The 15,499-nt window shown below is 39.7% G+C and overlaps 2 protein-coding genes across 4 annotated transcripts in view; one reads left to right on the top strand and one right to left on the bottom strand.

Annotated features, from left to right (window-relative positions):
* The window catches only part of NAPEPLD (N-acyl phosphatidylethanolamine phospholipase D), an 89,273-nt gene extending 75,239 nt beyond the window's left edge, over positions 1-14,034 (top strand). For all 3 annotated transcript variants that reach the window (XM_068550433.1, XM_068550432.1, XM_068550434.1), the window contains exons 3-5: positions 1,113-1,759; positions 5,518-5,632; positions 10,670-14,034. In XM_068550433.1, the coding sequence (XP_068406534.1) occupies positions 1,113-1,759; positions 5,518-5,632; positions 10,670-10,798 (891 nt within the window). In that variant the 3' untranslated portion in view covers positions 10,799-14,034. The remainder of the gene's footprint in view (positions 1-1,112; positions 1,760-5,517; positions 5,633-10,669) is intronic.
* A 32-nt stretch (positions 14,035-14,066) lies between these two features.
* ARMC10 (armadillo repeat containing 10) overlaps positions 14,067-15,499 on the bottom strand; it is a 31,610-nt gene continuing 30,177 nt past the window's right edge. The window contains exon 6 of the mRNA XM_068550437.1: positions 14,067-15,292. Within this exon, the coding sequence (XP_068406538.1) occupies positions 15,041-15,292 (252 nt within the window). The 3' untranslated portion in view covers positions 14,067-15,040. The remainder of the gene's footprint in view (positions 15,293-15,499) is intronic.

Raw genomic sequence — 15,499 nt, forward strand, 5'->3', positions numbered from 1 at the left:
CCATTGTTCCCTGCGATGTGCCCTGCCCTGTTCCCTTCTGCATATGGGCTGGAGGAGTCTTCAGCTTTTACTCTGAACTTCCTGTCAAAGCAAAAGTCAAAACAGGATTGTCAGTTTTCCCAATGGTAGTCAAAGGAATAAAGCCAATTGCTCTGGAGAAGAGGAGCTTTTCCTGTTACAGGGAATCGAGAGCAATGCTTCTGGGGTGTGTGGGAAGGTGGGGTTGGGGTGGGCTGGTACCCAGTCCTCAAGACAGCCAGCCCCACGGTACATGCTCGGCAGGTTTCACAAGGAAGAGACCCCCATGCAGCTGTATGGCGTAACACCAAAGCACAGTTTATGAAAGTTTTATAAAAGCCAGGACTGTGACCCTAGAACACAGCTTCTTGTTGGTCCAGCTTAATCCAAGGATAAAATGAAGAATAAACAAAGGAATAATACTTAACACATTATGTTGTAGTTATTGCTTCACACCTGTTTGCCCCCAAAAGCGATCATCTTCTCATGGGCAGGGACCGTGTTCCGCTTTGGTTTGATCAGTGGTAGAAAACCTCAAAGGTAAGCGATGAGGAGAACCGTCTAAGCCCGTGACTTTCCCAGCGGTCATCACAGTACTCTGCTCTGAATTCTGTGTACTCAGGAAGTCAGGTTCATGTGAGATCCACGATCTACACATATGTGGTCAAAAGTTTTCTTTACTGTTTCTAGGGGCTGACCTCCTGAGGCAGTTTTCAGTAGCAAATGCACCAGCTGAGTAAACAGCAGTAGCAAAGGGACTGCATCTCGGTTGGTCTACTTCTGGCACTTACAGAAGAGAGCCTTTAAAAATATTTCGTAAAGTCAGCAGTACTCAGAGTTTTAAGTTTAATTTTCCCTTTGTTGGTTGCATTTGGGAGTAACATCTTACATCACCATATAGTGATTATTGAGTCAGATTCAGAAAGAAGTATGCACTTTCAAGAGAAAAGCAAAAATAACAAATTTATCGAATGACTTCAGTTCTCCCCAAATAACCCTTCTCTCTATAGTTTAGGTCAAAAATGTATTTATGATGACACATAATACCTTTTTTTTTTTAATAGCTGCTTTTCTCTCTTTCTTTATATATGTAGGAGCTCGATAAAGAACTCCCAGTGCTTAAGCCGTATTTTGTCGATGACCCTGAAGAAGCTGGAGTGAGGGAAGCTGGCTTAAGAGTCACGTGGCTGGGACACGCGACAGTGATGGTGGAAATGGACGAGCTCATCTTGCTCACGGACCCCGTCTTCAGCACTCGGGCCTCCCCGTCGCAGCGCGTGGGTCCCAAGCGGTTCCGTCGCCCCCCTTGCACCGTCGGTGAACTGCCCCGGGTAGACGCGGTCCTCATCAGCCACAACCACTACGACCACCTGGACCACAGTTCTGTCGTCGCTTTGAACGAGCGGTTTGGTAACGAGCTGAGGTGGTTTGTGCCTCTGGGGCTCCTGGACTGGATGCAGAAGTGTGGCTGTGAGAACGTGATCGAGCTGGACTGGTGGGAGGAGAACTGCGTGCCCGGACACGACAGGGTGACGTTTGTGCTCACCCCTTCCCAGCACTGGTGTAAGAGGACTCTGACGGACGACAACAGGGTTCTCTGGGGCAGCTGGTCTGTCTTGGGGCCCTGGAACCGATTCTTTTTCGCAGGAGACACTGGTTATTGCTCTGCTTTTGAAGAGATAGGAAAAAGATTTGGACCTTTTGACCTTGCAGCTATTCCCATTGGAGCGTATGAACCAAGGTATGTAGGTGTCTAAAGAAAGCATTCCTGCTACATGATAAATTAACTGGACTCTGAGTGATCTGTGGTTTTTTGTTTTAATTAATTAATTGATTTAATTTTTTTGGCTGTGTTGGGTCTTCGTTTCTGTGCGAGGGCTTTCTCCCGTTGCGGCGAGCGGGGGGCCACTCTTAATCGCGGTGCCCGGGCCTCTCACTGTCGCGGCCTCTCCTGTTGTGGAGCACAGGCTCCAGACGCGCAGGCTCAGTACTTGTGGCTCACGGGCCCAGCTGCTCCGCGGCATGTGGGATCTTCCCAGACCAGGGCTCGAACTCGTGTCCCCTGCATTGGCAGGCAGATTCTTAACCACTGCACCACCAGGGAAGCCCTGATCTGTGGTTTTAATGGTGGACTTTGTTATACACTGGGTGGGGGGTTGTTGGGCCAGAGTCAGTTAAAATTTTTCTTTGAATTTTAAAATACTTTAATTACAGTCATATCAGTTAAATAATTATTGTAGTTACTGAAATTATATTACCAAGAAAAAAGGACGACGGTTTAAAGAATTACTCTGCCTAGCCCGAAGTTCGTGTACTGTTCCGACTAAAGTTAAACCTATCAGCCAGTACTCAAACCTGACTCTTGGTCTTTCTTTCACATGGAGGATACTCCCCGTGAGTGGAATGCACCCATGCCCTGTCCTGTGTTTAGTGGAGAAAAGGCAAGGACTTGGCCTATAGCATCAGTCCCTTGTGACGGTCTTACTGCAGGCAGCACTGAGGTTAGTCTGCTAAAGACATTGCTGCACTACTTACACTTGCCCTGCAACCTCTCTGTACTGATTGCCTGTCTTCAGAGCACAGAGCAGATAAAGGTCACACGAGCACTTGAGACCCAGGAGACCCATCTGCTGCCTGTGTTTTCCTTAATACTGCCTATTTAAGGAAAAAAGAAGTGATTTCCAAGAATTCAGTTAGATTTCAGTCAACTCTGGTTGATATGTACAAGTTAAGAGAAAATAAACACTAAAAGTAACAAAGTAGGGGCTAATTTAAAAAATGTTTTATTTTCTGAAGTGCATGCACAGACTCATACAGAATGGTATGTAGGATGGCATTTTATTTAGGCGATCCTACAAACAGAAGAACACTGATACATAGATGAATTGAGCAAATCTGATCATTGGTTTCCATCAGATTGTTATACTTACTTCATTAACTTTTGAAGTTCACCAAAACCATTTCATTGCTAAGTATATTAATGCTTATTTCTCCCTGTTTTCTAGTTTCTTCATTTAAGGGACTAGATATTTTTACCTTACTAAATTATTATAAGCCAATAGTAGTGCTTGAATTTCACTTTTCCACATAATTCTAATTCTGAATTCTAATGAAACCTCTTAAAACATCAGTCAACCTGTTTACAAATCAATTTTATATGGTATTGATCTTTATTCAATATATGTTCTTAGTATACTAGAATACTTCTTACTTGTAATTGTGAAAATAAAATTTTCATATGTAGAAATATACAGACTTTTCATATATAGGTGATGATAAAATGTGTACAGCCGAAGTACACAAATGCACTCACTCACATAATTCCCCCTTGCTGCTTGCACTGCAGCTGTCTTGTCACTAAGATGGGAGAAGGATGGGGAGGACAGTATTTGCTCTAAAGAATTAAACTGTAGTAGCCTCTACTCTGTATTCCAGTTCTCTAGTCAGTTCTAAAGTTTTATTTTTATTTTATTTTATTTTTTTTTGGCCGTGCCGCACGGCACGTGGGATCTTAGTTCCCTGACTGGGGATCGAACCCATGCCCCGTGCATTGGAAGCCTGGAGTCTTAACCACTGGACCACCAGGGAAGCCCCAGTACTAAAGTTTTAGAAATGTTGTTATCAACAAAACTTCAAGTAGTCTATAAATGTAAGATGATCACACCCAAAACGATTTTCAATAATCTGCTTAGAATGTTTTCACCCTTACTTTTGGGATCTCCTGTCATTGGGCATTCTATCCAAGTCGGTTAGGATTCTAACTTTTTATTTTAATTTGTATACCAGAGTAAACATTTTAAATTTATTTCAGATATGAGGGTAGAAAGGAATATGTCTATCCCTTTGATTTGAAGTAGGAGTTTTTAAAAAATCAAGAGAGAGAAACAGCCAAAACTGTTTTCATCTTGCCCTGAATTCTAAGTGTCAGGAGATAAAGCAGAACAAGTGCTTCTCTAATCTCTTGTTGAGAACACAGTGGCTTTGTTTTGGGGCTCCCATCAGGCCCGGCAACTCCTAACAGTAAATAACAACCCTTGTGCTGTGCAGATGGATGAACTTTTCCATGACGTGTTCTACAAAGTGCAGCAGCCCCTCTGCTGAATCCAGATCCCTTAATCTTCACTGCAGTGTTCATTGCCAGTAGCAGACCCAGGATATAAATAATGTGAAGACACTGTTGTTTTTCCTCTTCTAAACTGCTGGCTGGCGGGGCTTCCCTGGTGGCGCAGTGGCTAAGGATCCAGCTGCCAATGCAGGGGACACGGATTCGAGCCCTGGTCCAGGAAGATCCCACATGCCGCAGAGCAACTAAGCCCATGCACCACAACTACTGAGCCTGTGCTCTAGAGCCCGTGAGCCACAACTACTGAAGCCCGTGTGCCACGACTACTTAAGTCCATGTGCCTAGAGCCCATGCTCCGCAACAAGAAGCCACCACAATGAGAAGCCCGTGCACTGCAACGAAGAGCAGCCCCCGCTAGATGGAACTAGAGGAAGCTGGCGCGCAGCAACGAAGACCCAACACAGCCAAAAAGAAATAAATTTATAAAAATAAATAAATAAATAAACCGCTGGCTGGGAAAGCAAAGGATCTGCCTGTATGTAGTACATTTTACTTTTGTATCAGAAATAATTCTTTCTCCTGAAAGTGTTGGCTTTGTCAGCTCCCTACTCTTTTGGAAGAATTCTATGAAGTAGCTGCTGTACTTCATGCTTTGAATAAATTTTGTCTTGTTTAATCCTCACAATACCCTTGTGAAGTGGGCATAGCTTCTATTTCACAGACCAGGAAATGGCAGCTGGAGAAACTGAAGCAGCTCCAAAGGCATTCCCAGGAATCGGTAGAGCTGGGATTCACGCCCAGGCCCCCTGCCTCCAGAGCCGTCTCTTCCCAGGCATGAGGCAGCCTTTCACATTGCTAAACTCTCTCCATTTAGTCCCCCTTATGTACCCTTTCTTCTTGCCAAACCAAACGCCTCACTCATCAGTTGTACGGTATTTAAATAAAATCCTTGAATAGTAACTGGATTTTTTTGCTCCTGATTTTCCAAATTATACACTAATTTTTGTTTCCTTTTCACTTTAGCACGTTAAAAAAAAATTGTTTCAGCAAGGTTATTTGCAACTGGAGTTTTGATTTCTAGTTCTTTACCCATTATTCTGTTTCTTTCATTCATACCAGGATTGCAAAATATCTGCTTTTTAAAGTAATAAGAAGATATCTTCAGAATAAATCATGAGTAAAATAAAAATACATGTGAAACAAAATCCTACTATTCAAAGGGAAGTTTTGCTTGAGACTTATCTACTGTATAGCAGTTTGTACAAGACAGATTTTTGCTTATTTTCTTCCAGCAGAAAAGTGGACTGAAGGGAGATGGTTTTGCCTACTGTGATTTATTCCTGTGCAGAATGTTAAAGGTTGATTACATGAAGCAGTAATTAGAATTTATTGTATACTTAAAAGCCCAGATTTAATAAATTACTGTGTTTTATCAGGTGGTTTATGAAATACCAGCATGTAGACCCAGAAGAGGCTGTAAAGATTCACATTGATGTGCAGACAAAGAGATCTGTGGCAATTCACTGGGGAACTTTTGCCTTAGCAAATGAGGTGAGTGTGACTGTGGTAACAATAACTCGTTACGTGTCTGACCGATGATAGGATTGATCACTGTACCCTGCACTGTGTTCAGAAACCAAAGTACAGTCAAGAACCTGCATGGTCGTCATGGTCATCAAGTGAATTAGGGTGGTAAATCATATTAATTAGTAAAGCAATATTTATATACAGTGGAAAAAAAAATCCTCATTGCATGTTGTTCTTTTGGCTTATTTCTGTAGTTAATGAAGCATGTGTTTATATAACCAAAAATGTGTGTAGCCTTAGTAAATAGAAAAATGAACCATCACGTCATCCCTCCCAAGGGAGGCTTTTGTTCTGGCAGAAGATACAAGACATGCACGTAATTACTCAAAGTGTTGTAAAGTGGGACAGATAAAGTGGTCTGAGAGTCAGGGACTGTTACTAATTGGAGGGATCAGGGAGAGCTTCATGGAAGAGTTGACATTTGAACTTGGCTGTGAAAAGGCAAGGAGGAAAAGGCATTTCAAGAGGAGGAAAGTGTGGGACTGGAGGCAGCAAGCATGGGGAATAGTGAGGAATCGGTTCAGCCAGAGTATGGATGATAGGGAGGGCAACGGGGGAAGTGAGGCTGGACAGCTTGGAAGTTTTCAGAAGTTATGTTATTCATCCAGTGAACACTGACTTGGTGTCTGCTGTGTGCCAGGCATTGGGATAAATGGCGGTTTTATTCCTAGACTAGTACAGAAGAGCTTATTTTTCCTTAAGGTAGCTGAACCCTGGAACTCTGCTACTAGCCAGGGTTGTGGGATCAAGCAGAAGCTTAGCAAAAAGCATTCTCTCCTTTCCTCGATCCAGGGCCTGCCCTAAGCAAAATTTAGAAACAGATGACTGAACTTGGCTTCTTCTATTTTGCTGTGTGTGGCATCTTCCACTTTCCAGGGCCTCTCTGCAGGAACCCTGTGCTTTCATGCTGTTTTAAGCACTCCCTCTCTGTCCTATTTCTGGCCTGCCCTCTCCCTAGTTGCATCTTATTCCAGAATTAATACACTGCCTGCCCCCTGCTGACTCCCGCCCGATCAAAATTCCCATTCCGCAATGCTGTGGCCCTGAGCCACACTGTTGGGGGACAGAATGGAGTCAATAAATGAATGTCCACGGGCAGGGGAAGGGTGAAGGAGAATATGATGAGTGTGTGTGGTTTCTGTGTCTGTGTATTTGGAGAAGGGGGAAGTTTGACACTGGTTTCCATTGGTTTACCACTATTATTTAGAGGCAGTGTCTTATTCCGTGTGTGTGTATGTATGTGTGTTCCACATGTATATAGGTAAATTTAGATATATGTATGTCTGTGTTCTATATATAACATATTTCAGCAACTTAGATGAAGTAATAGTATTTTACTAAACCTTGCAAAGAGAAGAATCAAGGATGACTCCTGGATTTTTAACTTGAGTAACTGGGAAGGTGGTTATGTTCTTTACTGAGATGGGAAGATGAGGAGGAGAGAAAACCTCAGTCTTCAGGAGTTATTGTGTTATTCAGCCTTCAAGAATTACTCGTTTAAATCTAAACTTCATCTTTATTTCTTAATGAAATATAAAATACACTCTCATTTAGTCTTTTTGACATTAGTTGCATAAATCTGAGAACTACGAGTTTGCTAAATAAATTATAAAGTACATGGAATTTTGGGGGAGGATGTTTAGCCTATGCTTTGCAAACAGTTTTAAATGATTTGCATGTAAATAGTTGTAATAACTGCTTACTATAATATAAGCAGCTTAAGGATGTCATTGACTTGGCGACACTTTAAAATTGTACATACAGCAACATCTGATTTATCTAAGGAATGATGAGTGAATTTCGTAAATGAGGTATTTAAGCACTTAAACTTAACTGACTAGTTTTGGTAGAAACAAACTGTAGGCACTACATAATATGTGTTAACTTCTTAAATGACCAGGGTCTTTATTTTGAGTCTCTTCTGTTGGAGTAGGTCAGAAAACAGTGACCCCTTTGAAAGGGAATGTATGAGCTGTCTGGGGCTGGTTGCCTGGCCCTTAGTGGGTCCACACTGCTGGGAGCTTCTACTTTCACCACTTACTCTTTTTCTTTTCCCACATCTTTATTGGCTTAAAATTGCTTTACAATGCTGTGTTAGACAGGTATATGCATACCTATATCCCCTCCCCATCCCACCCCTCTAGGTGGTCGCAAAGCACCGAGCTGATCTCCCTGTGCTATACAGCAGCTTCCCACTAGCTATTTTACACATGGTAGTGTATATATGTCAGTGCTACTCTCAGTTCGTCCCACCCTCCCCTTCCCCCACTGTGTCCACAAGTCCGTTCTCTACGTCTGCATCTTTATTCCTGCCCTGTCACTAGGTTCAACAGTACCATTTTTCTAGATTCCATATATATGCGTTAATACATGGTATTTGTTTTTCTTTATGACTTACTTTACTCTGTATGATGGACTTAAGGGCCATCCACATCACTACAAATGACTCAGTTTTGTTCCTTTTTATGGCTGAGTAATATTCCATGGTACATATGTCTCTAATCTACTACCTTGCTTTATACATATTGTTTGGTCCCGTGGCTATTGGGCATTTTTACCTTCCCTGCAGGATTAATGTGCTTGCACTAAGAGATAGCTATCAGTCACTCAGAGGCTTTCTTGCCTACTTCTAGAGCTCACTTCTAGATGGTTGAAGCAGGCAAGAATTGACCTATGAAGAAACACAGAAAGATACTGCAACATCAAAATCCATACTAAATTATAGCTTATAACTAAAGTTACAGTTTAGGAAAGACATTATTAGTGTAGGGCAATTGTGTAAGTGTATTGTTGGCCAAGACTTGTAGAGAGAGCACAGGGGGAAAAAAAATTAACAGAACAATTATTTTTCATTGGGAAAGAATTTCATCATTTTGAAATCTCTTAAAAACAATTTTGCAAGGGAAGCTTCTTGACTTAGGCTATTATTTACAGTTAAATTTCATGGGGGATATATTAGCAATCTCCTATATGCATAAAAAAAGACTAAAAGTAGATTCCTGTTGTCAACTAACCCATTAATAAGTGGCTATCTCTAGGAATACTGGGTAACTAAATACATAGTTAACCTCAGTTACTCAGTAGTCAGTGGGAAGGCATCCCTGACCCTCTAAACATAGCCGTAAGCCTAGAAGTGAGCAAGCGGGGAGAGAAGACCCACGTGTGGCCAGTAACTGTTAGCAATCTGTACATCTGAAGCCACAGAAAACCTGCCTGGTTTTCCTAGTACATCACTGGCTGGCCCTTCACCCTTCTTACTCTCTGCTGCTAGTTCCTCGTCAGCAGTGAGTGCCTTAGGACTCAGTCCAGGGGCCCCGTTTCTTCTCTAGTTGGTTACTCCCTTGGGGATCTCATTAGTCTTATGGCTTTAAACACCATCTATCCACTGTACCTCTCTAGCCCAGGTTTCCCCCTACAATCCATGTTTATATATCCAACTGCCTACTTGACGTCTCCACTTGGATGTCCATCAGGTACCCAAAACTTCAGTCAAAAACCAAACTTCCTGATCTTCCCTCAAAGTCACTTCTCTTAATCTCAGTAAATGGCAACACCCTCCTTCCAGTTCCTCAGGCCAAAACCTTTACTCTCTTTCTCTCATATCCTCCCTCCAGCCTTTCCCCACATGCAGTCAGCTCATCCTTTACACTGTATTTAGACTTTGAGTACCTCTTACCCCGGTCACTGATGCCACACTGCCCCTTACAGTCTGTTCTCAACGCTGCAGAGGGCAGCGACCTTTACCCCTTAGATCAGATTGTGACACTCCTGTGCCAGAAGGACCTGCAGCTTTCCATCACACTCCCAGTCAAAGCCACAGCCCTCACAGCTGCCTACAAAGCCTGGTGCAATCTGCTCCCTCAGGTCTTTGTTCAAAGGTTGCCATCTCCAAGAGGACTTCTTAGATGGTTGTATTTAAAATTAAACCTCCACCCCCGACACTTACCAACTATGTTCTCCCCAGAACATGTCACCCACTCAGATACTGTTTTCCTTATTCATTTCTTATCTGTCTCTGTACTGGGATGAAAGCTCTAGGAAGGCAAGGGTTTTTATTTAGTTCACTGACCTGGCCGCTCTCTGGGTGCTCACCAGCCACTGCTGCATGGAGGGTGGAAGCAGACTTAACCACCGGCGATCAGAGTAGAGACTGTTGGATTTTTATTTCTGCTTTAATTTTCACATTTTATAGCTTTTCTAATTGAAATTGGGGGAAAAACCCTTTGTGTAATAATACCTGTTTTTTTTCCTTTATTTGCTGTAAAAATAGCTACTATATACACTGTAAAGATTTAGCTCGAAAGAGAAATAACTGGTGAAATGATTTCCTTCATACCTCTTGCTTTCTTTAACTGTAACACATATTCAAGGGGTTTGAATTTACTTGGTAAACATTTGAGTATGTTGAAACATTCTTCAGCAGTGTGCTGTCTTTACTTTTTGTTTGTTGTTGTTATGAAAAGGTGAGGAAACAAACGGTAACTCCACCTGTCAAATCTCTGTTCCTCGAGCCCCTCTTCAATCCATACACTACAGAATCAGTATTTGGTTGGGGTTTGGGGATGACAACCCTTCTTCAGCCAAAACTATTTTCTCTAGCGTTTGCTTATACACACATACTCTTCCTTATAATCTAAGTTTCTGTGTTCTCCCAAAATATTGGTAACACTAAATTCTTTAGCACTGATTCCATTTAGACTGGGATTTCATGTAGGGAAATAGTGATCAGAGTTCATGCAGTCTAATAATGTTCGATCTAAGTTGGCCAAATTTGACATGCATGGTGTTAACAGATTGATAAATATGACATTTCTATTGGCTTAATGATTCTATATTAGAAAGTGTGATTGACTCATTTGCTAATGCTTCAATGAAAAGGAAGAGCATTACTTTAAGTAGGCTATGTTGGTTATTTTAGTTTGAACTCTTGTTTGAAATATCCCCCCAAATATACGTATGCTTAATCTTTTTCCATTTTTGTTTCTCTCTGCCCTTTGTCAGCATTACTTAGAACCTCCAGTGAAACTGAGTGAGGCTCTAGAGAGATACGGACTTAACGCTGAAGATTTTTTTGTCTTGAAGCATGGAGAGTCAAGATACCTTAACACTGATGACGACAACTTGGAGTAAATGTGAGCACAGGAGCGTCTAATGAAAAAGGCATCATCTGATATAAATCTAAAAAGACTAAGAAATTCATGAATGTTACGATTTTTTACATTTGGAAACAGCTTCTGCAGGTTTGTGTTCTACGTTGCAACCTGCTTACTAATATGATTGCCAGTTCTTATAAACAGAGAAGAGTTCGAGGTGGGTCATTTAAATAATGAAGGCTAATGTGGATTTTAAGTCATGTCTCAGTGACATAAACATTGCAATGGAATTTTTTTTACTAAAGCATTCTACTTTAGTGGTAGAGTTTTGAGATTATGAAAAACTGATTTTAAAAACTCATTTCTGTTCTTCTCTTCTTAGGGGCCTTCTGCACGGTAAGTCAAGGCTGTCTGCCTACTTAGATTTTCTCACAGGCCTGCACATAGAAACATATTTCTTACAGTCATGTTAGAGCAAATGATGACATTGATTCCCCACATGGTTATATGCCAAATGTTAAGTGATTTATTTTTTTAAACATAAAAACATAGGAGTTTGGGCTAAGTTACCATTTTTTTTATAGAGAGGAATAATATACTATGTGGCATATCTACAATCCCCAAATCAAAAGCTCTCTGAGCTGGGCAGAGGAAGGGGAAGTGTGGTTATGAGAACATGATTTGTGAAATGTTCTGTTTTTAATCTAAAAGTCAGACCTGCTCAGCACAAATATAGCTGCAAGGAAATAATTTACAAAGATAAATGCAGATCTTAAATGTTAATAGACCATATACTTTGAGTTAAATTTTATTCTTTCCATATTCCATCTTCTCTCTATATATATATACTCATTATTTTTTCTGGTTTCTTAGCTCAAACCCCAGTATGTCAGTGAGCTTATAAGAAATATTTTCTGTTTTACATGATTCTCTTATATTTTTATATTACACGATCCTTGAGCACGGTTCTACTTTTATTAAGCCAGTGTGGAATATTAGTGGTTAAAAAAGAGACAGTGATTTTGGGAGTCCACTGCCCTGAGTTTTAGTCCTAGACACGCTCTACACGCACTCCATTACTCTGAACCTTCCTAAATGAGAGAGCTGATTAGAGGCCCCTTCTGTCTTCCCAATCCAGCCTCAGTGAAATGAACTTTATTCATACAAAATAATCAAAATAGGTTTCCTACACCAAATGCTACCCAGGTAGTGCCCTGTAATTTATTTTCACATATATATGCACGTTAGCCACTTAATCTGAATTTTAATCCTGCTTCCACCTTGGATTTTCTGTGTGCCCTAAAACAAGTCACCTAAGCTCAATGTGCCTCAGTGTCCTCATGTGCAACAAGAGGATGATTTTCACCTACCTCCAAAAACTGTGAAGAATAAATGTCTTTTTAAAAAAAAAAAAAAAAAAAAAAACTTTGAAAATATAAGGGAGAAAATGATATCTTAAGATATCACTGCCTAATACAGATAGGTAGATTTGAAAGTGGAAAATAGGCTAATGCTTTTGATAATATATATTCAAGCATATAAGGACACTAAACATTGAGGACTAACAACTTTATCTCCCACATTTTGTAAATTTGGAGAATAATAGCCAAGATAAATGTAAATAATATTTATCAAAATTTAGCATTTTTATCTACAAAGATGCAAATCTGTCAAGGGGAAATGTATATGTAATATAGGTGAATGTATATGATTTGTGGGCACTAAAGCACAAAAAATTTCCCCATAAAATAAACCTTCAGGAAAAAAAAAAACACTTTTTCACTCCAAAGGAACATTTAGCAAACAGATGGGAATCAAGATGTTTGGCTTATGGTGGATTAGCTTTGGCATGGGTTGCCCTAATACTAGCCAGAGTTCTGTGGTCACCTTCCTCGCTGTTGCACGCCAGACGGAAAATTCATCTCTTACCTCTGCTCTCTGAAGCAAGCCAAGCACATCTTGCTTAATTATTATTTCTTCTCCTTGAGTGGCCTTAATGCTAATTTTGTATTCACATGTACTGTTTAACTGAGGGGTCTCCAGGCACTTTAAATTATGTTCTGAGTTCCACTTAATTGGGTCTGCCTCATTTTCTAGGCTTCCTCCAAGCTGTAATTTTTATGACCATTTGCATTCTTTCCACTTTGACATTTTGTTCATTAAGAAGTACATTGAGCTTCATCTCTCCTATCTACATTTTGAAGGGTTTTATGTACAAAGCAAAAACAAATTTTGAAAAACAAGACTAATCCACTCTGTTCCCTCCATTCAGTCTAATACATGTCATAATACCTTTTCGTTTGTCTCATCCTCTAAGTCAATTTCATTTTCCTCTTTGATTAGCCAGCATCCATACCAACATGTAAGATCTTATTGAAATCCCTTTCTCCCGTGATAACTGAAGAACACTTTGAAACTCATTGCCCAAGAGGGTGGGACCATCAATTAGGAGAAAGCCCAACCTAAAAAAGGTAAGATGTGCCATGACCTACATAGGTAGAGATGGAACTGTGCACTTGCCCTGTGGAATTCTTTCTGGATGACTCCCCCTTTTTCTCTAGCATTTTGACATTTCAAACTCAATGCTCTGATCTCCAGGAAATGTTATTTGTTCAAACTAATAATAGAGGAAAAGAAGAGAGGGTGTTTTAGAATCCAATGCTGCTACCGCACATTGAAATCAAATCTTCGTTTTAATGTGTGTACATTTTGAATATATATTTTCATTAAACAAGGAGGAAGATTAAGCAAAATTGTTATAAAGAAATGTGCCTTTCAGGGAATTAATACTTATGTTTGCATCACTTGATATATGATCCTTAGCCTTCATAATGTACATTATTACTGCTGTAGCTAATTTAGAATTTTCATGTTTTCCTCATATTTCTACTGTAAAAATATGTCTCCCAAGTTTCATTTCTGTATCAGGATAACCCTGAGAAAGCACATTTTTCTGTTTGAGGATTTGTGACTTCCTATGGAAATCTATGTATTTACAAATGAAATTTAAAGTACTCTTCTCTTAAAGCTTTGCCTTAAATACATGAATAGGAAAGCTTCTGCTTACAAATTGATTTACTTAATAACTAAGCATGGTGGTGGTTATGAACTTGATTACAAAACCTGTGGGGGGGGGAACCTGGCTGAATTCAAATATATCAATAAATTGTTAGAGTAGCTTATGGGATAAAAATACTATTAAAAATAACTGCTGAGAATTTTTCATATCTTGTAATTTTAATCATGTAAAAAATATGGGTGAAAATTAATGAATAAAACTTCTTTCAATTAAGTGGAGAAAATAATCCTGTGACAGACATTTTTCTTCTTTATTTAAAAAAATTTATGAAATTTATGCCCAGAGTAAAAAACTCAAACAAACACTAGAAGAAGGTGTACATAGAAAAGTCATTTCCTCACTCCCTAATCCTATTCTCAGGAGTCTGGCTTTCATTCTAGATATATATACCCAAATGCCTATATATGAATGATTGATAGAAGTGTTCTGTCCATATATAAGCATAAATTTTTTGATTTAAAAAAACCATAAATGGGGTCATATTTTTCTACAATATGTATTTTGAAAAACAACCATATTTCATGGATGTCTTTCCACATCAGCACATTCAGACTTGCTTCATTCTTTTAAAAAGAAAGACTATATAACTGATTTAACCAATTGCATTTGGATAGATTTTGATTGATCCCAGTATGTTATACACGTCAAACTGAATGGGAGTGGGTGAGTACTAGGAAACATTTCTCCTAACAACAGTTTACAGTTTTCATGGACTAGAATAGATTCTAATGATTGATTAGAACAGACCTGAAAGAGTGGCAGGTGGCCTTGGGAGTATGGGATCGATCTCATCACTACTAAAAGAACAAGGTCCTTCCTAGGGCGCTTATGAAACATACTGCTGCTGTCCCAGATGAATAACTGCAAATCACTGCCAACAGTGGAAGGGTAGCTTACACATAAAAAGGTCACTGTCACTCCGTGTAGAGGAAATAACTGAAGTAGCTTAGCAAAAAGCAAAATAAAAAACAAAGAAAATGGTTTCAGAACAAGCTCTTATATTCATTTTGGTATCAATAAAATGGTCCAAAATAAACCAGGAGACCAGGGCAAGTTGTAGCTGTGTTAATGATGAAAGGTGTTATTTACTGTTTAAATTCAGCAGTTGAAAGAATCCCTTTGTAAGGAAGGTGAAAAATGAGAAGTTTATGTGTATTATTGCTAGACTGCATTACTCTTTGGAAAAATATGACCAACCAGTTAGAATTTTGGTATCATTGTTACCTTTTCCTTCACATCTGCATCATGGTGAAAAACTAAAGCTCTCATTTTCTGGGCACATTCGTCTCCATATAACAGGTAAAACAGTGAACCTTCAGTGAAAGTTGGCTGAATAGCTAAATGGCCTTCCTTTTCGAGGCAGGTAGTTATATTCTGAAACAGTGTGAGAACTCGAAGAAGAATCTCCTTTGCTACATGGCCATCATAAAGGGAAAGGAATGATGAATCCACCTGAAGTAGGAAACAATGAAAATTAAAAATATACGAAAACATTTTCCATGTGTATGTTCACATTTTAAAGCTGTAGTGGATACATTTAAAAAATCTTGTCATAGAAAACTATCCCTAAGACTGCATAACGTAAATGTGTAAAATCTTAGGCACTCCTACGTCATATACTAATGGAAAAAAGAGGTTTTGTGTTTTAGCTAAAAAATA

This window comes from Eschrichtius robustus, chromosome 8 (genome assembly GCF_028021215.1).
Source record: "Eschrichtius robustus isolate mEscRob2 chromosome 8, mEscRob2.pri, whole genome shotgun sequence".
Lineage (NCBI taxonomy): Eukaryota > Metazoa > Chordata > Mammalia > Artiodactyla > Eschrichtiidae > Eschrichtius > Eschrichtius robustus.